Raw genomic sequence first — 25,655 nt, 5'->3', positions numbered from 1 at the left:
AATGCAAGGATCATTTGAAGAGAACATTGACAAACTCATTTGAGTTTTATGTTGAATCATCATTTGTGTATTTCAGCCCAAACAAACTTCATTTCTTTAGAATATTGTGGTTATTATCAGTAAACAAAACATCAGTAAACATTTGTTTAATACACAGAAGTGTTACCAATGTACTGCAGAGGTGAGATTTAAAAATATATCCAAAATCATGTACAAAAGAATATACAGGGACTTTACAAACAAGCATAGAAAAAAAATCTACATTTATAAGAAGCCTTGGGACACGATGGCATGCAGCATTCACAATTTTGTGAGTATAAAAAAGACCATGCAACCCTATTACAAATATCCACTTCTTATTATAGTTTAAATGAGAGTAAAAACTGATTTAAAAAAACATTTTTATGTACATAATGTTATAAATCTGAGATGACGAGAGCTGATTTTACATTAGCACATTCAGAGACATGTTTAATGCATATGTCCTCTTATTGTTTACTACTGAGGGTAAAGGTGTTTTGTGTATTACTAAACTGTCTGGCACTAACTGGTCCTTAATTTCCTGAGTAAAGGTTTTTAGCCCTTCTGTGATCACCATGCCCTTTATATTGTACTGAAGTGTACAAAATTATTTCAGTGAATGTTACAATACTTTTCATAACTCAACAAAAGATGGAGAAGAAACAGGAAATAACTTCATTTACAGCTGGGCAGATCCCCTAAACCAATCATAACGCCTGAAAAATATAACACTGTTACCGCAGACCCAACACATTTTGCCGACTGCAAAGTCAGCCATGAATCATGATTATGAAATATTACAGTACACAACAACAGACTGACAAATGTATAGGAATGTATATATTTATAGCCCTTCACTCTAAGCTATATGGACGTTTAACATGATAATCTGTACACAAGCGCTTTAGGAATACATGTTGCATTATTATGACACAAATACACAGTGCAAAACTAGAAGAGAATTTTCTTTTTATAGGAGTGCGGAATGCTGGATGACACACTGAACTTGGTTCTATAGGTGCCAAACGCTTTTCAATGACAAAAATACTCTAACAGTGGTGAGAGGGGTGGGTGGAAAAATTCAAGTTAGGTTCATACCAACAGCCAACAACATAGTTCATCTTCCTACAAAAATGAATGATAAAAAAATAAATATATCTATAGAAATGTATAAAAAAAACACAACTAACATTTAATACAATTAAAAAATAAAATAAAATAAAAAAGTGCAGGTTTGTTTCAGTTTTGCCATAAATATCCACGTCCCAAGTCCACTCAGCTTCAGGGAAACCAACCAATATTTTTTTTTTTCATATCATACATTAGTATATGATACATAAAAATGTATTCAGAGAAAATAAAAACACTTCATTTTGAGGAAAGTAAAGCCCACAGCTGACGGGCACAAGTCAACAGTTTCCTAAATAACTGCCATGAAGGTTTCTTCCACTCCGGGCCATTCTCTCAGTTAATACTGTGGAGCATCAGGATGATGATACAGACAGAAAGCATCAGCGTGGGACTCTGTGCTGGCTGAACGCTCTCATTAATGGGAGATGAGGTGGCAAAGATGGCGTCAGTTTCGTTTCGCGGGAGGGGCATGTTACAGATGTTCCCCTCACAACAGGATATACAAACCTGGATGGAGAAAAAGCAGACAATAAACACGAGAATCAGCACTATAGCGAACGTGGCCACAAATTAAGAATTTGTTCCGACAGCTTATTAATTAATTTACGGTATTGCCCCAATTGAACAAAATTAAAACAAGGGGACAAATGATTACAATTTGGCCACGATTTAAATTAGGGAACAATGTAAACCACAAATTACTACACTTTTGGAACAAATTAATTTGTGGCCACAATATGATTTGGCCACAATTTCTTCCACATGGTAAAACACATTGAAAGCATTTCCTCTGAAATTTGTGTGTCAACAAATGACCCTGTCCCTGGCTTCTTCTGATTGGTTGACAAACTGTTTCAAAAATCGCTTTAACTTAACTAACAAAAAATGTGCCCCTCATGTGCAAGACACTGAAATAGCAGCAAGACACAGTAACAGACACCTAAATGAAGTGGCATTTACATTGAGCCATTTAGCAGACACTTTTATCCAAACCAACTTACAAAGGAGGACAATAGAAGCAATCAAAGAAAGAATGGGCAGTGCTAGTATTAGAGTGCCAGATTTCGTTTAAATAATTCAAAAGAAAACAAGCAGATAGAGTAGAAATTAAATATAGAGTGCTGGTGTTGATATGTCTTTAGCTGTTTCTTGTAGATGGACTCAGCTGCTAAATATAAATTTAGTTTAAAGCTGCAGTAGGGAACTTTTGACGCTCTAGCGGTTAATAAACAGAACTGCTCGCGTCTTGCGGAAGAACATTGTAGCCGGAACTACTTCTCTCTGTTTATGTCTATCAAGAATCACAAAGGTACTGGGTTACTCCGCCGCGGTACCCCCGAAGCAATCTAAAATAGTCCGAATATAAACACTTATTATAGATGTACCCTAGTGATTCAGGACAAGCTAAAAACAGGGTTTGGAAAATGGATTCATGGTGTACTCGCTTATTATATACATTTTTCTACATTTTGAACACAAACAAAGTTACGGACCGCAGCTCTGATTGGTTGTTTTTTACCGGGAGCGCATGACTTTCTGCAAATGGCAATAGGACCACTGGGAGGAGCCAGAGGAGCTTGATTTTTTTCACAGATTATCTGTCTCATATTCTGCTGTCAGGACATAATGACAGGTTTAACAAATATGTAAAAAATATATTTTTACAAAAGTTCCCTACAGCACCTTTAATGCTGCTCAGAGGTGGCAGAAAATACGTCTGTATACTGTAAAACTAGGGGCAGAGGTGGGACAGATCAGGAAAATTTGAGTTTAGTTTTTATACAGCATTACATCCTCACACAGAGTTTTGCGCAGGAACAGAGCCTTAACTCAGCTGTGCAAAGAGGCCTTCGGAGAAAGAACAAATTAGAATCTAAACATTTCTAAAAGTTTACAAAAATTGACACCATACCCCAGGATGAGATTTTCTACAAAACAAAGCTAGTGTTAAGTGTTTTGAGCTAAATGGGTTGCTGAAGTTTAATACCGCAGTACAGTGCTGCACTGTAATAAAAGCCTCTGCTTCACCTCTCTGAACATGAACAGTAAACAGTCATTATTTAAAGTCTTCCTAAAGAGAAAAAAAATCACTTCAGACAAACACAAATAAATTAAACCCTTTTTTAACCCAAGGATGAACCTTCAGCTTCTAAATTTTCCCTTTTAGTATAGCTGTGGCATCTTTACGCTGCATTTATCTCTCAATCTGGCCTCCTCACATCTGCCCCCTGCCCTCTGCATAACTCCTGTCCTGTGCTAGAGGTAAAAGGTAAGCCACAAAGAGTTCAGGGAGTGACCGGGCGCACCTTTCAGCAAGGATTACTCAAAGAAGGATTACTGAGAGAGACGGCAGCATAACTCACACCTTTATCTCATCTGCAGCGAAATCACTCGAGAGGATAAATGGATTAACTAAAGAGCGCAGTTTAGTGTTGCTGACTGAGCCGGATCCTACAGGCAGCAGAGCCGATCAGAAATGTGTTTATCAACCACTCGACATGCTTTCTTTAAGATCACTTCAAGTGGACTGTGTAAAGTGAGATGAGAAGATGAACGAGGATGGATTTCAGACTGGGCACATTTGGTCTGAAACGTAAGTGACTTGGTATAATGTGAGTTGTATCTCACCTTGTTTCCTTCATGATCCACCTCAGAGCACCCAGTTACAAGACAGTCTTCCAGCGCCACACAACGCTTCGTCACCGACACTGTGTTTCCATCCCAGCTCATCTTATGTTGTGTGTAGCAATATCTGCTCTCTAAAAGTTACAAAGAAGCTTCACTTAGTTTTATCAAAGACATACTGTATATATCACAAAAGACAGCTTTAAATCCAGTCTGATAAAGGGAGTCAGATTTCAGAGGAAAAGCAACATCCTTCCAGGGATTTAAAAAACAAATTGGATCGGATATTGCAGAACTCGCTCTCAGCCGCTTTAAATTTCATGTGTCGTTGAAATGTGAGTCTTACAATAACACAATATTGCACAATATTTATGAACTCTGTAGAGACACTGAACACTGAAAATTGCATTCCTGTAAATTTCTACATTGACCTGCAAATGTGCAGATGATATGCAGCAGCATGTGCTTTACTGAAGGAATGAGTGTCTGTAACGGGTTATACAGCTCCTGAACCATTAACACAGTGCTGTAAATCAGACACAACGCAGCACAGGACTCCTTATGTCCATGGCAAAAACATGTACTGAATACATACATGGAGCAACTCAAAGGCAAAGCAGGACCTGAAACATACTGACCCAGCATCTTATTCACTAAATGCACTTCAATAGCAATGCACCTAGACTATTTAAATGCCCTGTAACTGTTTTATTATTTTATAACACAATCCAGGGATTTAAAAAAAATACTGTACTTTTGTTTCAAGAAACATACTGCAAGACAAAGAGATATGATGAATTCTGACTTGTCTGTAATAAGAGAGAGGTAATGGAGATGTTGGTACCTCGTGGACAGTAGAGATCTGGAGCCCAGCGGTTGCATTCATAGTTGTCAGGTGCATTTTCACATGTAAAACATTTAAATCCTCCTGGATATGGAGTTGCTGGGAAAACAGATGCAGCAGAATAATTATCAACGTAAACAGAAATGTTTTGGTAATAGCAAAACTGCTGGTGAAATCAATTAACATACATAATTATTGTGTGGAACAAAATACATTTTTGTTTGTTTGTTTGTTTGTAAGTTTCTTCTGCTCACAAAGGCTGCACTTATAAATTGTATTTTATTCTATTAATTTTATCAAATAATTGTAAAAATACACATTTTGTTTCAGTACATTATACAAATTTTATTAAAAAAAATAAAATAAAAATAAAACGGAAATATTGATATTCATGATTAGGTGATTAAAAAACATTTAATCATTGTCAATACTGAAAATGGTTTTGCTGCTTAATATTTTTGTGGAAATCATAAAACATTTTATAGGATTCTTTGATCAATAGAAAGTTTAAAAGAACAGCATTTATTTCACATTAATATTTTTTACAACAATGTAAAAGCCACTTTTGATCAATTTAATGTATCCTTCCTCATTAAAATTATTATTTTTTCCCCAATTAATTGTGTGTTGGCATAATGTTACAGTATATTAACAAAAACAAATATTCATTTGAAAAATATAAGTAAAAATATTTTATTCTTCATCTGAGAATATCAGTATTACCATGTAAAATACCACAATGTTTAAAAACATTGTATGTTTTCCTATTGTCAAACTTTATCATATGACATTATTATTTACACACTGTTTTTGCAGATTAGACGAAATGCCACTTAAAGCACTTTTAAATAATTAAATCACACTCATAATTTTTTTTTCTGTGCCTGTCTCCGTTTCCTAATCATCAGGAACACCTGCCACACGGACTGAGACACTATCTAATCAAGGGCACTTCCTCCAGCTTTTGCAACTTTGGAACACAGTGTGTTTCTCTTCTGGAGCTCCTCAATCAGATTACACAGCTCACATGAAACAGAAACATCTCTTTTTTTTCTTCTTTTTTTTTTGAGTTTTAAAAAGAAAACCCTCTTGTTGACCTCACCCAGCAAAAAAAAAAAAAAAAAAAAAAAAAACGTAAGATTCTGATTTAAACAAGCCATTGATTCATCCAGACAGCCCTGATGTGTTATTACCTCTGAGGTCTCTAAATAGCTCTGTATATACAAACAGAGCTCAGTAGCTCATTTTGACCTACAGTTTAACCGTTAAGTCCCCCAAATTCTTGTGACTCTAATGAAAGTGGTCATTAAATAATGAAATCAATGATACAACTGACTGTATCCCCTCTTAGAGACTTAATGAGGTGAGAGAAACACTGTAGTTAAAACAACAGCAAAACATGAACAATCCAACATTTGTATGACCGTCGGATGTCGATGTCATTATAACATTATACAATTTCTTCCTTTCCTCCAGCTAATTCAATAAGCATGTCTGTTTAATTTTTGGTGTCAAAAAAACTAAACAAAAAAAAAACAATTTGTAACACAATTCAGTATAAGCATGATTGCACTCATGGTTGCATTGTAAAGAAGCGCTAACTAGGCTAAGTAGCTGGAGTGTGTTTTGTTTTCTGAATGATCTCATGTGGATGTAAATCCACACTTGCCATCTGGATTCATGAAATATAATGAACTCCAAGATCATCATAAATCCTCTACATCAATATACAACAGCTGGATATCAGCAGGTCACAAAATCAGTTCTGGTGCAAAGACTATTTCGGGAACTCATAAGAACTGATTTGTTTTAACCTCTCTCACACACACACACACACAAACTCAATCCCCGCTGGGCCATTGAGCAGATACGGATATCTCCAGCTGCTCACCGGAGAGCCGGCATACAGCTTAAAGGATTTTGGGAGGTCCTGCTCACTGTGATGAAAGAGTTTGGGATTTCACAGATTAATTCTCTCAACAGAATTGAAACCAACCTCTACTCTCTTTCATTATGGCAAAATTGTACTTGAACAATCCACATGTATCCAACAGATTCTGAGATATTAAAATTATGTATTGGTAACAGATTATTGTAACTTTTATTATAAGTCAATGACTAAAATGTAATGCATAGACCATCAGTACATTCAAATAATCTGGTGAGATTGTCAAGAGTACCTAGTGTATAGACGGTTTCATCGGGCGCATGTGCCTGGTCCTAAGTTAACTTCTGGTCTGTGTTTGGGTTTGTTATTACTCTGGCTATGGCGCCGTCTACAAATGCAGTTAAAGTTAAGGTGATTAGCAGACTGAAGTTGGACTCAGGTGGTTATGCTGTGGGATGCATTTCACATACATTTATTCATTTGTGGCACTCGCAATATCGTAACGGACCCATTTTCCAAAAGGCTTCGTTGAATAAAGATGAGCATGCACTGCACGTTTAAAACAAGGTACAGTTGTTTTTATATCACTGTATTTCTGAAGGAAGACTTTAATTAGTCTATTAGCCTAGATCTTTAATTAGTCTATACAATTTTCTATGTCACTTTTATAGTAGCGTTTGTGAGCTCAGCGCTGCTTCGTGTACAGCGGTTACTGGGGAAACCTCTGTTTCTCCTGGTTTAAATCACCATTTGCATTTTCAGTAAATCTGATTTACGCAGCAAACGTATTTTGCTTGTTATCAAAAATAATCTACTCTAGAGGGACTACTTAGCTGTTGTTATTGATGTTGTTGATATTTGGACGTCTACTGGAAGTTAAGTTAGGGCCACAAAAGTGCGCCCGTAACGTTTGTTTATGTTGCTTTAAGCAAATGTTGTTTTAAAACGCAAACGTTGGTTACACCAAATACTGATTTGATTTAGTTAAGAAGTTAGTTAGAAGTTAACTGATAAATAAAATATTTTTTTGACATTAGTTTTGATAGTATCCTCACATTACAGCATTTTTACACAAGTGCCTAAAACTTTTCACAGTACTGTAGCTTTGCAGGTAGGTTTCTTCAAGTATCTTGGAGACGTTGCCACAGTCATCCCAGATTGACTGCATGATGGCACTTCTCAAATGCATCGTAAGCCTAAATAGATCTTAGACCCTTTGCCACTCTATGATGGTCTCTGCAATCAACGTAGCTTACGATGAGAAATGTGTGAAGCACCAGCTGTTGTCACACTCCATGTGCTGGAAAAAATCTCACTGGATTATTACAATTAATGACAAAAGCAATGTTGGAAATGTAAACTGATATTTCCTACTGGCAAACTACAGCAAAATACAGAAATAACTGGGTTTGCTGTTGACTATGATCTAATTAATGTTGTAAGAAAATGTTACCCATATATTTGATGGCATAACATTTCCCCATGAAGGAACAGCTACACTGCCATTGTGGCCATTGCCACATGCTTTGAACAATTGATTTATAATCAGCAGGCATGGAAGGCAATGAGTTTCAGGGTGGGGGATCTTAACACAGCTGCTATGTCAGCTGAGATGCTGAGTTTAGCTACAGATCACTGGCCTGGAAGGCCTGGCCAATTATTAGGACACAATAGAAAATCAAGAACACCGCATTTGGAATAAATCTGCCTGCATTCAGAGCCTAAAGCCCAACCAGTCTTTACAGAAGTCATGACTGACAAATTATTACTGACACTGGTGTCATTTTCAAGGCTTTGGCAGAATCTAAGAAAAAAAATACTTACTTGAGGGATGGAGAAAAACAATGTCTTTTTCTGTGAAGTCCCTCGATTGAACCGCTCTGATGATGGCGGTCAGCATCAGGCCCCAGGCCATGAGAGGCCAGGGTTCCATAGCTGGAGAACAACTCACATGAGCAGGTACCCAGATCCAACACGGCACCTGTTAAACAAAACAACCATTTATTACAAAAAACACCAAACCAGAGTCATACAAAACAACTCAACTATAGGCACCAAATAAATGACGTTTTAACGAGGGATTAAAGAAACATCTGCTGAAGATAGAAAGAACACGCTACAGGATTAAAGCTGCTCAAAAGCGGTGTTAACTCCAAAACACTGGACACACAGAGACATGCTTGTTATTCCTGCAAGTGCTTCATTATATCAATGACAATGTCAGCAGTCTGCCAATGTCCTTCCCCTCAGCAACAGTGACCCTCTTCGCCGTTTGCTTTGTTAGTTGGCAGCAGAACAAACACCCATCTATTGTTCTCAATTACTGAAGCCCATGTTTACCATGAAACATCTTTGATTAACACCACAAAATGAATAGCCACATATTTACAATCTATTAAACAGAATCAAATTTAATGGAACAGAACATTCATGTGGCATATTTTTGATAGATTTATATTTATATATTGAAATTACATTTCACCATTTACAATTACTTTAAATAGAATTAAATGAAAAAGGATCATACTGGTCTTTGGTGAGATAGAAAAAATCCCTCTTAAACTAAATCAAGCCTGGAGAAAAGCACATGGCTTAAACAAGGAGCTCTGCGGTTTACATTACTGAAACTAAAGCTGGGGCAGGATACACTTTTCAGAAATGCTCAACTAAACTGCTTTGTGTGCTTTCTTCAGCGAGTCAGATGGCAATTTAGCCAAAAATCATCCCATTCATTTTGGTGAATCAATTTCTCTAATTTTGTATACAACTCACACATTTAATGCCCTATGGAAAAAGCTGACTCATAAAACCTAGCATAAGAAAGCCATGCAGTTTAACAGAATAACAATAATAATACATTTCTAATTTTTCTTCATCAATTCAAAGGGAAAACAAATTTCCTCCTTTTTATTTTATTGTTTATTGTTAGATCATGCTGATCTCAGAAAAATGATTAAACAGGCCGACACTGGGCAGCCTTGAGCTTCTGTAGCTGCGTAGCTCCTGACCTCTCAGACAATGCAGAGTGGCACAGCACAGCCATGTTAGAGCGCATCAGGTTTCCTCAAAGTGATCCTTTTCACCACTGAAGGTCTAAGGCCGTATTGAAAAGGAGCACACAAGTACATATCGGTTTTCGTTTTCAGCTGCAGATTTGTCCCACAAGCTGTTCGTCGACTGGAAATGTCAACAAACAATTTAAGTATGTTTTGACACAGCTTTGATAAATGTGGTGACCTCTATAATAAGTTAAGTCTGAATGTAATGAATTGGATTTTCCCCTGAGCTGTCAGTATTATATTAGTAAGAACTTAACACATGAAAATATGTTTCATGTGGATACTGCTAAACAGAGATAACGTGGCATATGATAAATCTTTAAATGAAACATCCAGGTGTTACGATGAACTAAAAGTAATTCGGTTAATGACACATTTGTGCAATCATAGTTTCTACAAGAGAAAAGATTAAAGGGATAAAATTGAAGTTCTGTCATCATGCTGTTCCAAACCTGTATGTTTTTTTTTTTCTTTTCTTCAGGAGAACACAAAAGGAGATTTTTAGAAAAGTGCTCATGCTTTTTCATGTTCATATCTTTTTTTGTTTTCCTCGGAAAAAAAGCCTTAAGTAAACTACAACAATTTGTATTTTTGGTGAACTGTAACTTTAAAAACATAAGACATATACTTGATACATTATCTGGCCAACTAAAAAAATCTCACAATTAAATATTCAATGCAAAGCTGATTATAGTATAAAAAACTTGCTGATTATCTTTATTCTTAATCTAGATAGAGAATGCCTGCAGCTGAAATAATCTGAAGCTCTGATCAAATCAAGCCCAGCATGACATGAAGAGAGAATGAGTTAAGTAAGGTAAGCCCAGAGTAAAAAAAAGACATTGACAACCTACTGATAAGAAAACATGGATTTAGTTTCCACACACAGGTGTCCTCAGACCAGAGGCATCTTATTCAGCTTTATCTGTTATTGAGGTGTCTAATGTCCAAGACTATCAAGCACCAGCTGTCCAGACCTCAACTCTGAGAACATGGCTGATAAAAGATCACCAACAATAGTGAAGGACAGAGACATAACTCTATTCTTGCATACCTTGCATCAATAAGACTCCAAACTTCAAACGTTTCAAGTATATTACATCTTATATTCACAAAGGATACATTAAATTGATCAAAGGGGATGGCAAATACATTTACAATGTTTCTATTTAAAAATAAATGCTGTTTTTTTTACCTTTATTAATCAAAATTATAAAAAATTATAAAAACAAAATAAAGATAAGCAGAACAACTGCTTTCAACATTGATAATAATAAGAAATGTTTTATGGTACCAAATCAACATATTACAATGATTTCTGAAGGATCTTGTGACTCTGAAAATTCAGTCTCACTTTCACAGGAATAAATTACATTTTAAAATACATTAATGTTCATTTGTGTGGCACCTGAAGTCCAGCAGACTTTTTCTTCATAATTATTTGAATAATTTAATTTTAAGTGTTGACATTCTAATCACAATAATGACGACTGCAACAAACAAGTGAAATATTATATTTAAATACTCCAGTTTCTAAACAAGGCACATAATAACTACTCTGACATTCAAAGGCAACCTTCCAGACCAATCAGGAAGTGCTTCAGGTTGAACTTCAGTGCCCCATCTCCTCTAAAGCTTTGCCAGGTGCCTGCCATGAGCGATACCTGTCATCAGAGCTCACACACCTTCGAGCTGCTCTGCAAAATGAAAAATGTGGTTGTCTGTTTGTTTAAGCAGATATTCTGTATAGTTTTGGAGAGTGCTGAAGAGAATCATGCTGTATTAAAGCATAACAGGAGAGCAAACAATTTAACACAGCATGCACTTGATTGATTTTGTCTGTACTGCTTCCATGGCATCTCTGGTCTTTTTAATGCAAAAAAATTACTAAGGAAGTATAAATATGTGTCCATATACCACTGGTACATTTAATCATATTTTATGCTCTTTCAGTGAGATTAAATATAAAATTACACATATTCTCTACAAAATTCATGTGCATTATGAATGACATTAACACATCATATCTGTACACTGTACTACATTAATTTACAACTACTCTTTGCTGTTTAAAAGTTTGGGGTGAGGAAGATTTTTTTTATGCTCACAAAGACTGAATTGATTTAAATAAAAATACAGTAAAAACAGTAATATTGTGAAATATTACTAAAAATCAAAACATCTATTTTCTACTTGAAAATCTTATTTAATGTAATTTATTCCTGTGATAACAAAGCTGAATTTTCAGCAGCATTACAATCTTCCGTGTCACATGATCCTTCCGAAATCATGCCAGTATGCTCATTTGCTGCTCAAGAAATAATTCTTATTATCAATGTTGAAAACAGCTGTGCGGCCTAATATTTTCAGAAGTTTTATTTCAAATGGAAAGCTTTGGTTGCATTATAAATGTCTTTACTACCATTTTTAATCACATTTTTTTGCATAGAGCTGTAAAAAATAATGCTGATAAAGTTTATTAATTATTTTATATATGTTTATAAAGATCATTTGGTCTATTTTATAAGAATTGTTTGAATTTATATAGCAATTTCAGATTTTTTGACTGAGCCATCGTTGAAAAAAAGAACAATTCACTCCAAAACAAGCAGCATTAGTCATTTCACCGCGTCTATTATAAAGTGCTGATTTGAATGTTTAGCACCTGTGATACACCATGTAAGAATGACCTTCTGAAAGCCTGACTTCCTCTCTGTACAGCATGATACATCCAGTCACACTCATTTCATCTCATTACTGAGGTCACTGGCTGACTCAGACCCAGCAGGGTGGAGGAAAGACTCCCAGCAGGTCAAGGGCCCTGGAGTTCCTGCCTGAGCCACTGCCAGGTGAGCAAGACTAACTCAGGTCAGAAACACAATCCTCTTGGGTTGTGAATTGGCCTGTGAATGGCAGTCGCTCCCATGAATGGAGGGAAAGAAATGCGAATCCTCTCTTGTGACTTCCACAACTTGTTCAACCAGATTTCGCACAGGTTTGAGAAGTGAAAGGGGACGAGTGGCGAAGAAGCCACAGGCTGCACGTTGTGGCTCTTTTCCAGTCTGCCACAAAGTATTTCATCTAGAAGGTAAACATCATATTAGAAACCGCATAATACAAGAGGTTTATATTACTTAGGACAATAGCACAACTGTTATTTATGCCACAAATAGAAAATTAACAAATATGTTGCATAACATATTCAAAACATTTTGTTGCAAAGCTAAGTTCCTTGGAAAGCCACTATATAGAAAGAATGTACAATAACACAGATGAAGCTGCACATCTCCACTCATTTGAGAGAGCACAATGCAATCTCAACAGGACCCTGCTTTCACAGGACAAATGGCATTGAGTAATGCCTCCTATAGTGCACCCAGCCAAAACCAAAGGAGTCAAGTTGGATCAGAATCACACAGCAGCTAATTGAAATCCTGCATGCACACACACACACACACTCACTAATTGGGCACTATTCATTTGAAGTGGTCCAGTTCAGCTGTATAATTTTTAATCCCCTCTTCAGTCTCGACACATTCAAGGATGTTAGGAATCAGTCATGTAGCTCAGGATAACACAATGGAAAAACAGCTTCACAAAGCAGAAATGAGTCTGTTTAAAATGATCACTGTCGGAACAATATTAATATGACACAATGTGCCATATGCTACATACATATGTTTGGGAGGAAACCTGAATACACATCTTTTATGATTTTTTTTTTTTTTTGGTGGGCATGAGTCAAAATGTCAGGGTCATACAACTGTCCTGATCTAATAATCGAGAAACAAAGCCTTAATGAATGAGATTCTTAAACAAATAAAAAAACATATCGAGTAGTTTGACAATCTTTTATAATTATTTCTTTAGAAATATTTTAGTGTCTCACTGTTACTGCTTATTTCTATGTAAAACATGTGTGTGTGTGTGCGTGTGTGTGTGTGTGTGTGTGTGTGTATATATATTAGCTTGTTAGTTTATTTATTAGTAACTTATTTTAGTATATAACGTATGTATAGTAAGTAGTAAATCAACTAGTTGAAATACTTTTTTCAAGTAATGAATTTTTTTATATATATATATATATATATATATATATATAGTTTTCATTATAGTTTTGGACTTACATTAAGTTATCTATAATAACCCTGGTGAGTAAATAACAGATTTTTTGAGGGGTGAACTATCCCTTTTATAATCTTCTTCCATTATGATATGTTTTCTCGACAACATATCCTTCTCGTTACAGTATTCATTCTGTTTTCCTCCTGTAGATTTAAATGTAACTCATTCGGCTAGATCAAAATGACCTCTGCAGTAGCATCTCTTCTCTTTGGGTTCGGTGACCCCGCTTTTTGAAACTAGGAAAAAGACTTGATCTCTTTGTAGGGTAGTGCAAATACAATAATGTCATGGTGTGTGTGTGTGTGTCGGTGTGTGTCTGTGTGTGGGGTGGGACTGAAGAAGGGATAAAATATCCTTGTGGCAGGTGTAGAAAACCAAGTGGATGGGGCAAGTTTGAATCCCTTGAACTTTGGGCCAGCAAAACTATAACTGGATTAGAGGGCAAACGGGGGCTAATTAAGAATGTTCATGAAAGGATTTGCTCTTCTTTTGTCTTTGGGGCTCAGATGACAAAGCCTCACATTCTCCCAAAAAGACTGTTACACTTCGTGCTCACGGACAGGCGTGACAGAGTTTAATCGGATGGAGGAAAGCATGCTCTGCTCTGAACTATGAGGCTTTTGTGCATGCTTACATGTAAACATCTACGGATCAGACAAGACTGGAATATTTGAAGATCACCTGACACTTGTGATTCGGTCAACATGCATGCCAAAGAAACATACATTTCATCATAAATTGCCCAAACATAGCACCACTATATCTGTTCAAGATCTAAATGATGGGGATAAGATGGCAGAAAGATGGCTGTGGTTGCATTAAAAAAAAGGTACTGTCATCTTTTCAATCAAAGGTATATGTCTATGTTTTTGCAAAAGAGCCAAACTTTGGAAAGCATCCAACCATGAAGAAAAAAACTTACCAACTTAATTTAATTGTGTAAACGTGAAAGGTTTAAGATGGCAATTAAAAACATGTCAGTGAAGTACCTCAATTAGGCACGGGGCAGTGAAGCTAAAGTCTGCAGTGAAAGTGGGATGGCAAAGACTGTATTTACATGGAGTGGCAATAAGGACATTTGCATCATTCTTAGTCTGAGATATATATATATATATCATATATATATATATATATATATATATATATATATATATATATATATATATATATATATTCTTAAAACAGATTATAAAAACCAATCAATGTATACTGTTTTTATAATTATATATGTATATATATATATAATTATATATATTTTTTTATTATTATTATTATTTTTTTTTTTGCAGAAAATGTCCAAGTTATTAAGAATCAGGTTAAAAGCAGTGGATATGCCTGCAATGTGAATTATCCACAAGAATCCAGCCAAGCATTCTCATGGAGAAAAAAAAAAAACTTCAAAGGAAATGGAAAAGCTCTGGAAGCATGCTGAGATATCTGCTGCTGATGCTGAGGAGGGAGAAACATACTCTGAATGACAACATCAAGATTGACTGCCGACATATGGAGTTCAAAGTGAAACGGCAAAATAGCAGCCCAGGCACGTGGATGTTATGCCTTTTTGAACCACTATGCTATAACAAATAAGAGGGGAGACTCTACATTTCTTCCAATCACAAACAAGATTATGACACTCATTCAGAAATATACAGGACATACAGCTTCCCTGAGTTCACAGGAATGTAGGTTTCCCTGAGGAAAAGGACTGCAATCACTTTGTGAGGAAGCACAATAATTACCCTCTGCTGAATCCTTCTCAATATGTTTAATGCTTTTGTAAGTAAACGTAAATGTAGTTTATTTTTAGGTAGATGTTTGAAAGCGAACATTTACAGTAGTTGTATTAAATGCAATATCGTAATCAAGCTAAACAGAAAACCCTATAAAACCCAAAAATGAATGTTATAAATTGCACAATGATTCTACTTCTACTAATGATAATAATGTTTTAATAAGTTTTTTTTTTTAAAGGTTTGGGGTTGTAAGATTTTTTTTATGTTTTGACATTTCTTATAGCATTAAAATATACAGGCCTACTGTTCAGTGGTTTGGGGTTATTAAGATTTTGTTTTTTTTACAAGCCTCACCTAGACTGCATTTATTTGATTAAAAATCACAGTGAAATTTAAATTTTTTTTTTCTTTTTTTTTTCTATGTATTCCTGTGATTACAAAACTGAATTTCCAGCCTCATAACTCCAGTCTTCCTAATGTGTTGATTTAGAGCTCAAGAAATTAGTAATACAAATAAATATAGAGAGTTCAAAAGAACAGCATTTATTTAAAACAAATACATTTTATAATAATGTAAAAGTTTTTACTATCACTTTTGATAAAGTTTAATGGGTCCACGCTGAATTATAAATGAATGTATATAATGCTGAATAAAATACTTTTTTTAATATATATAAATATATATTTTATATACATTTCAAAATATATCTGATTACACTGATATTGAACTATATACTAACTGGGGTGAATAAACTTTATTGTTCAGATCCTGGTACAAAGTGTATTATTAACAGACTACATATCAATCTTCATACACAGACAAAAGATGGCAGCAGCTTCAATACAGGGTGCAAAAGGCCTCCGTAAGACAAATTGGATACATCTGTTCAGTAAACCATTCAAATGAGGTTCAAGAGCAGCTAATTAGCATCAGAATCTGCCAAAAGCTACTTAACACCACACAGTTTTACACAGGCCACTCTGACCAAATTATTCTCCATAGTGACTAACCTAAAGAAATACATATATCATGCTGTTTAGCTAAAAAGACTTGAAAATGAATATAATGGAATAATGGGGTATAACAATAACAGACGCATTAAGAGCACTGGGCGCCTCAGGCAGACGAGCACTGACTCAGTGATAGTGATCTTTGCCTGGTCACTCATGCAGTTAATGCTAAACAAACTTTGCTAAATAATTCAAAAAGAGCATAAGTAATGCACAGCGTTGAGGGATTCTCTTATACGCCCCAATGCACAGCGTTTGTTAGGTTCTCAGCCCAGAGAGAAGTGTCATTAACCAAAGCCCATCAGCCTTTGTCAAGTTCCTCGATACGGTGAGGGAAAACAAAGGAGTCAGATGAAGCCATCGTCTTCTGCCTCACTGTCCCCTTTGAGATGGCACTCTGGGTCATGGTGAGTCTGATCAGCTCACGGAGCACTGAACCCCCTCCCCCACCATGCCATGGGATGATTTATAAGACCTCTGATGGTCACGCAATGGTAAAACGGTAATATTGTGGGTATTCTAAGAAAATGTAAAGGGAAAAAGATGCTTCTGACATGCAAAGAGACTGCAAGCAAAGGTTCGCTAAATGTTAACGGAGCATTTTAACTATTAAAAAAGAACCACAGAGTAAATGAAAAGATAAATCCAGACACAACACATTGCAACATCATTGCATGTAGTGATGCAATCCATTAACACGTTTCAAGAGATTCAAAACACACCAGAACGGCCACATCTAGCATTCCTTGTGACCTTCCTGCATCATACCATCAGAAAATCACCCTCATGCATCAGTAATAAAGTCCCATATAACTCTAAATGCTGCAATACCCTACTCATTAGAAGGTCTCAAATAACACCTTTCAGTTTCTCGGCTGGCCCATCTGGAGAAACACCTGCCCCGGCTCTAACATGTTATCAGGTGTTTAACTATTTCTTGGAGTTAGAGGACATGTAAATATGTGTAACAAATTTCTATGAGGGAAAGTATCCCCTCAAACAAGAGTGGAATCCACAATCAGTAGTCAGGTGAAGCTAATCTATCAAGTGCTAACGGGATATCAGATTCCTCCATCTGTCTACAAAGCAGAGGTATTAGCAGTGCTCAATTATAAGGATGGCCGCATATGATACATGAAGCATGAATCAGTTTAATTCAAACATAAATGATACATTGGTGATATATATATATATATATATATATATATATATATATATATATATATATATACTGTATACATAATTTAGATATATTTTTTTATTATGAAATACAAATATAAATTATATAATTAATAATAATATTCATATTAATAATAATTTATTTTGCACAACAGTTCTAAAATGACTATATAATCAGTCTTGTTTCTCTTTCTGGTTCAGTCACCATAGTGCTGTAAATGTTTCAGTAAAGTCTTGCACATAGAGTTTGCTAATTAGGCTGCACATTTAAGCAATCATAAGCAAATTCTGTCCCTTTTCTGAAAAAAAAAAAAAAAACATGTCTGAACATCTACAAACTACTACGGTCTGTATCTTATATTTACTAAGCTGTAATGCTTTGTATTATGCTAACATCTTATGATGCAAATTTCTTCATTTTATATTTACAGAAAATAGCATTTAAGCCTATGTGAGATAGTCGTGAGTTACACCACCCCCACCCAGATAAAGTGAACACGGCAGAACTAATGGACGATAAATCTTATTGCGTGGGCACTGGGTTTTAAAAAATGAAGACAAATGCATTTTTCATGCTGGTGAGGACCCTTTCATTTCTTAAAGATTTTCTTCTTGAATTCATTGTTCTGACCTCGTCCTTTCAACCAAGACTGCAGCCCCACCACAAAAATCAGACTGTCCACAGATGGGCTTTAGACACACATCACTCTATAATTCCATTCTTCCTATGCATGTTTGCAGGAGACAATGCATTTCCTTTGCCCCTGACTGGATGAGACGGTAGGCTTTATGGTATTCAACACTGAAAACTGCTTTACAGCAATGCACTATATTAATTTAAACCATTGTTCGTAACACTTTACAATAAGGCTGTATTATTTATTATGCAAAAGTTAACATGATGAAAAACACATTCAATTATAAATTAATCGCGGTTATTGTTATTATCTACATACAGTATATTATTAAATTATAAATGATAACATGATTTCAAGCATTATAATCTAACGTTAAGCATAAATGATCAAAAATAATGAATACAATTAAACATAAAACATGTATTATTAATAGTAGCAGTATGAAAACAAAATAATATTAATCTATATTTCAATTTACACCTATATAAATAAATGCTATATTAAAAAAAGATTGTTAATTTTTGTTAATTTACCTAACACATCAACTAATGTTAATATATTGAATAACACTGTATAGCATTCCCATGATATTCTTGAGTTTGAAGGTGACTGTACGAGTCAGTCTATGCTTTACTAAGGTACTTTTACTTTGAATTGTCTGAAATGGTCTCGGTCATTGTGGTTTCATCAGGGCTTTCCCAGAAAGAAAAAGGGCTTTCCACCTCAGTTTAAATGTTTTCTCCTGTCTGATATCAGAGGAAGTTTGGTTCGTAAATAACTTGATGGATTTCATCTCGCTGCCTGCTAGGTGAGAATATTTCGCAGTGTTCCTTCCCCTTGTGTCCTTGGCTGCCTGTGTTGAGTCTGTATTCACACACACCCTACACAGACTACAGATAAAATGCACTTCAGTCTATCTTTTGCACTGAAAAAAAAAATCTCACTGTGGAAATGAGCATGGAGTTATTTATCTTCTCCACCACCACGCAGGAGCATTACCACTAAATGAGATTAAGCTTCGACACTAGAAAGAGAAATACAACAGTCAGGGCTACGACTGGCACTTTCATAAAAAGGTTATTGAAATGATAAGACGAGGTTCTTCTCATGGTTGGTCAGCATAAGGCATTGACTTTGAACCAAAAAAACATTAAAAAAAACATTTTTGCATTACATACTAAGCAGCCTGTGTATTATAGATTTTAATGTAGAACTGTATTGAAAATGCAGATAACAAACAAAAAGCAGCAATGCATATGTCCAAAATTAATTAACCACTCCTTCGAGCAAAGCAAACACAAAGCAGCACAAAAAGATCCATCAAGGCAAGGAATTGACCCACCCATATCAAATAAAATCTGCCTTGTTCCTAAAAAACAACAACACTGCTGTATTCATGCACCTGCTGCATATTTTAATATTAAATATTATAGATCAATTTTTATGCATGTATTCACACCAGTGGAAGTAGGAGCACTTAATTGCTGAATAGTTCCATATAATACAGCACAAACGCATGACACTGAGGGCAGGAATGCAATGAATGAGGTCACCACTAGCTTTTGACAGAACATCAAAATACACATATTTAACGAGCGTGGAACATAACTCGCTAATTTGGCCAGCACTATTTACAGATTTAAGAATTATATTTGGACCCCTTTGTAAGTTTAATTGAACATTTTTTTTTGAATATGTAACATTTTCAAATTTACATTAAAAAAAATCACAATTCCTAATTATACTATATGTCACTAAAATATATAATGTAAATATGAGGTCACCACTAGCTTTTGACAGAACATCAAAATACACATATTTAACGAGCGTGGAACATAACTCGCTAATTTGGCCAGAACTATGTACAGATTTAAGAATTATATTTGGACCCCTTTGTAAGTTTAATTGTTCAAAAAAAAAAAAAAAATTCATTTTTTTTTGAAAATGTAACATTTTCAAATTTACATTAAAAAAAATCACAATTCCTAATTATACTATATGTCACTAAAATATATAATGTAAATATACAAACCAATTTGAATTATTTAAATCTGTTTGTCACTGTAAATGTACTGAAATAGGACAAATGGACAATAAAAGGCCAGGCGATAATTTATAGTTCATCAAAATGCCCCATTCCCCTTAAATAAATTATTGGTGACATATAATTTTTACAAGTAAAATCTAAACATTAAATATCACAAAATTATTATTATTATTTACAGTAAAATCACATAGTAGGCCTCTATATATATATATATATATATATATATATATATATATATATATATATATATATATATATATATATATATATATATATATATATATATATATTATCGTGCATTATATTATATAGTTACATGTTCTGTCATCTCAGTATGTGTTTCTATAGAATTTCTATATTCTTTTTGTTAAAATTCATACCCAACATTTTTAGAACGTAGCTCTTTAGCGCGAGCGTGCTCTTCAGTCTCACTGATTATAATGCAAGCGTGCTAATTTTGACGCAACGCTGTCAAACAAGCTGCCGTTGTTACTTACACGTTTAGGCTACTATCTTTCTGCTGTGGTTTGGATGCAGGGAGGTGCAGTAAATCAAAAGCATTTTACACCACCGAACCATCTAAAACGCAGTCTTCTAGAGCTGAAAACAGTAGGTACATTTGTTCAGATTTTAAAGGGTGTGCTCTGTCATGCATTAATCCAATCGCAGCAGGTTAAATAAAAAGGTTGCGGCCACTCACCGAGAATGATTTAAACGACTTAAGTCAAACTTTTTATCACGGCAGATTTATCCTTGATTTATCCTTGTGTGGCAATAACCGAAGAGAGACCTGTAGGGTGTATCAATAGTGTCCTTTCAGTTGTCTGTTCTCATGACACGTCCGAACTGAGTCCCTGTAAACTCAAAGGTTCCTAAAAGGCGGATGAGACGCTCGGCTTCGCCTATCAGAGGTCGAGAGGAGGCGCGTCCCGATGGATCTACACACATACACACACACACACACAGTCTGGTGCACTATCCTTGTAGAGACTCCCCTCGGCATAATGTTTTCTATACTGTACAAACTATATTTTTCTATTGCCCTACACATATGTAAACCTAACCCTCGCAGAAAACGTTCTGCATTTTTACGAAAAAAAAAAAAAAAAAAAAAAAAACCATTCTGTATGATTTATAACCTTCTGTACCACAGGGGGATCTTAATACAGTCATGAGTCCATAATCAGGATGAGGTCCCCACCAGTATAGAAAACAAGTAGAGTACACACACACACACACCCCTTCTGTAATGGGTTTTATACCTATACTTGGAGACTTTTCTAAAATATCACTAATTATATCCACTGTATCCATTTTATCTTATTTTAGGATAAATTCATATTTATCCGTAAAAAAAAAAAAATGTTGAGTCGATGGTGCGTAAAAACGCTGTGTGTTTATTGCTGGCCAAAAATGTAATCTAGAATAGACAGTTCGTTAAGTCTTTTCAGCTGGCCCTCTGCTGGTGATCAAACAGTAAATGACTGAGAAATGTCAAATCAAACACAAACACAGTCCCTGCAGTGAACCACAACCAAATAGCTTAATTGCTGACAAAAACTGACTTCTAAATGTTTATTATGCAGCATTCATATTGCTAACTTTAGTTAAAATAAGAAATAAATGAACAACTAATACAACATCAATCAAAAGCTAAATATTTTAAAAGATAAAATGTAGCGAGAGCCACAAAAATATTACTTTATACTGAATATTAATGGAGACACATAATTTGTGTAAAAAAATAAATGGTAGTCTGTTATGGTTTAAAATGAAAAGAACAAGGGGCCCTCACCATGGGGCAAAAAGAAGCACCTAGAACAACATTTTTTTGTTTTTTGTCTTAAAATATTTGTGACGCTTTCAGAGATTCTCACTGGCCATACAAATCTAAAACATATAAAAATATTAAATATTTAATCAAAAGACCTCAAAATCTGGCCTTAATGGATCGGGAAAATCTAGTGGTAAAATAGTGCTCAACCTCCAAATATTATATGCACTGATGTCATGAATGGGTGGTAAAATGCTCTATGCAACAAAAATCCAAAAAAGTTTGCCCAAGGCAACAATTACCAACTTAAAGACAGAAAGCCTGATGAAATATGATGTGGATGAGGAATGAAAATATACAGTAAGCCATGCAGAATCATTAAAACAATTAAATACGCTGTTTTTATTTTACTCTTATAGGTAATTATCTCAAATACTCAATTTTGAATAATTGATCATAATTTATGCTTGAAAATTATTTTAAATATAAATATATAGAATAAATGTAAATAATTGAAACATAAATAATAATAATAATAATAATAATAATAAATACAGCAACTGGCTCTCTTCCCATGCTTGCAAAATATTTACAATTAAATATGTAATTTAAAAAATGGTGTTTTGAAGACAACTGGCTTCTGCTGGAAAAACTCCGGGGCCCTAAAAACATTAACTTAAAGTGTAATAGCTACTTAAAAGCTTGTGTCTAAAGATCAACTTCAGAGCAGAAGAATCTTTGCACAAGATGAGAGTTTGATTTGTAGTGAGTGGGTTTCGAGACAGCAGTGAGGGAAGCCTCTGCTGTTTTAGAGAAGTGCAGAGAGATTGATGGGAGGAGTAGATCATGAGGTGAGGTGAGTCATGTAAATACAGTGTTTTCATCTGGTTTACTCACTGTACAGCTCCTATTTTGAATGTAAGTCACTTACCATAGAACACAATACAAAAATCTTGCTTGATAAATAGTTCCAAATTCAAACAGATCTGTAATAGATGTTCAGAGATTGCTCGTCAATTATTATTCCTTTATTTAACCAGGGGAAATCATATTGAGACGATAGTCTCTTTTTCAAATTCTGTAAAAGTATAACATATACACCTCCATAAATGAATTTCCTGTCTGACAGGCTGAAACGCTGAGACAGTGTCCACACAGCATGTCAGATATCACAGGAATGGACTGACGGGATGAAGAAAAGAGCATCAGAGCCATGTACAAATTTTGTGCATGACTGGATTCCACTTGAAGTTGAAATCTAAAATCAGCCATTCAGCCATAATTACAACCTCCTCCTGCGGGGTCGGATTTCATGTAATGGAGGTGCAGCGTCTCGCTGGTATGCAAAGCCACCAGATAAGGATAATATTACTACAGGTTGAAATGAACAGTGAATAGCAGAGAACGAGGAGTTCACAAAGACACCAGAGAAACAGAATGAAGGCAAATAGTTTATATTTATATATTGCTTGCATGAGGGACATCGTACTGAATAAAACTGAATCAGTATTGTCTGTGTTCTGCAAATTGCATGCAAAATCTGACTTTCCTTCTTAAGACAAACACAATGGAGTCTATGCACCTTATTCTGGAATGGCAAAGCAAGTTATTTTCTGTGAAAATGCAGTAATCAGTAGCAAATGATTTGCGCTTCAAACCAGGCTATTTATGATTACAATAATAACTTATAATAAAATGATATTTACAGAATCAAGCAGCCTAAAAGACTTCACACAATCAAGTTACAAATTGCCTCATATGATCGAATAGCTTCATACGAACGGCATCATTTAAAATGTAAAAATAAGGTGGATAATCTCTTTGTGGCAGCTGTGGCAATTTTAAACGGTAACAGAATTAAATGAATGTGTGGAATCATGTGAGGCCCTGCTCTAGGGAAAAGGTTTGAGACTGTATTACGTTGATAAGCTCTTTAAAAAGACCACATAAATAATTCTAGTATCCACTCTAGAGCTTCTACATCACACAAACTCATCTGAAAAAAAAGAGCTGCTATAAACACCAAGGAGAAAGTAACAAAAAGATTAAACTGCCATTGCCATTTCTGCCTCAGGGCTGTACAGCTGCAAACCAACAGCAGCAGTCATTACAGGCCTGCACGCTCTCTGAGGAACAGTTATTTGCATTGAGAATTTTTCATACCTAAAAATCTACTTTCTGTTGTCAAAGACAGACCCAGAGGGGAGATAAAACACCTGGCATGTCCTCTTACCTGTCACCAGGCTTCTAGCTGAGGTGGTTGGCATGCGAGAGGCAAATATCTCAAACTGAATGGGTTGGCTTTGATGATGTGCACTACAGGGACATTGGTGAAGGAAGGCATGACTGCCTCCGGCATACTTCATTCATCTGTTCTGGTGTTTTCAAGGAGCACCGATCCTTCCTCACAACACGTCAATCATTTCTACAGAACAAGATAAATGCCCATCTGCAAACGAAGATTTAGAGAAGAAATGCTGGTAGCAATTCTGCATTCCTACTTCTGACTTATGCCACTTCTTTTTATTCTGCTTTCATCTACAGTCATATCTCAAGACATTTGCTTTAGGCTATTTTTGTTGTGCTCAGGTCATATATAGTACTTATACATTACACTGTAAACAGTTTAGTTCATCCAAAGAATAAAATTCTTAAAAAAAACTTAATTATGTCACATATGAAACCCGTAAGTATTTCATTCATCTTTAAAATAGAGACATAAAAGTAATCCATGTGAAATGAGTTGTTTAATCCAAGTCTTCTGAAGAGACGTAGGGCCAGCTGCTTAAACTAGTCTTTAAAAAGATGTTTAATTTGTCTTCAAGACTGGTCATAACTTTTTAAACTTAGTATACAAAAAAGTTGATTGGCCCAATTTCAATCAGAAAAGTAATACGGATTACCTCTTGACTTACTGCTAGTTTGTAAAAATAGTTCTCATATACAGTCTCACCATGGTGGCTGTGTTTATGCAACTCTCCTATGATCACTTTATATGATGAACATATTAAAATTTTATTCAAAAACAATAATCAACAAACACACATAGAGTACATCAATTATGTAAACAAAAGCTCAGCTTTGCTTGCTTGAGGCACAAGAATTTTGGAGAATCAAAATTTGATTGGGTGAACTAACCCTTTAATACATTTTAATGTGGTAGGAAAAATGAAACATTTAGATTAATTCTTGAGCTTTAGCTAAAGCTTTTTTTATTATTATTATTGTTTGAGATCTAAAAATAATCAGATGTTGAATACCCTATTTATTCTATAAGATTCCATGCAGCAATAATCTACATCCAAATTCTATATCTGATCCTTAAACGTTTGGCGAGAGAGGGTCATCAGGGGCCAATTATGTACTTTCTATCAGCCCTAAGTTATTTCTTCTTCATGTTGAGAGGTTTGTTGGCAACGCAGGGGGTGTAAGATCTCAGCAAGTCATCAGACTTCACAGAAACTCTTCACATGTGCTTAAAGATCACAGAGTGAGATACACCGGTCTTCTCCTGTCAGATGCACGTCAGTATTTGAGTATTTATTTTTACACCAGGCTCTGGTATTTGTACAAATTGTTA

At 35.1% G+C, this 25,655-nt stretch overlaps 1 protein-coding gene across 1 annotated transcript; it reads right to left on the bottom strand.

The window, feature by feature from the left end:
• Nucleotides 1-131: 131 nt before the first annotated feature.
• On the bottom strand, nucleotides 132-21,157 carry LOC113053329 (ly6/PLAUR domain-containing protein 6-like). The gene is made up of 5 exons (XM_026218251.1): nucleotides 21,002-21,157; nucleotides 8,334-8,490; nucleotides 4,622-4,720; nucleotides 3,781-3,911; nucleotides 132-1,659 (listed from the first exon to the last, which is right to left on the bottom strand). Exons 2-5 carry the CDS (start codon nucleotides 8,440-8,442, stop codon nucleotides 1,486-1,488), a joined length of 513 nt encoding a protein of 170 aa, XP_026074036.1. The 5' UTR covers nucleotides 8,443-8,490; nucleotides 21,002-21,157; the 3' UTR covers nucleotides 132-1,485.
• Nucleotides 21,158-25,655: the final 4,498 nt, after the last annotated feature.

The sequence above is a fragment of the Carassius auratus genome, chromosome 34 (assembly GCF_003368295.1).
Source record: "Carassius auratus strain Wakin chromosome 34, ASM336829v1, whole genome shotgun sequence".
In the NCBI taxonomy this organism is placed as follows: domain Eukaryota; kingdom Metazoa; phylum Chordata; class Actinopteri; order Cypriniformes; family Cyprinidae; genus Carassius; species Carassius auratus.
The sequence above is the reverse complement of the archived record's forward strand: the minus strand, read 5'-3'. Positions and strand labels throughout refer to the sequence as shown.

Coding starts and splice junctions, on each gene's coding strand:
- LOC113053329 (XM_026218251.1), bottom strand. CDS start 8,442: ATGGAACCCTGGCCTCTCATGGCCTGGGGCCTGATGCTGACCGCCATC. Junction 4,721..8,333: donor TGTTTTTCTCCATCCCTCAA/GTAAGTATTTTT, acceptor CTGTTTTCCCAG/CAACTCCATATCCAGGAGGA. Junction 3,912..4,621: donor AGATCTCTACTGTCCACGAG/GTACCAACATCT, acceptor TGTAACTTTTAG/AGAGCAGATATTGCTACACA.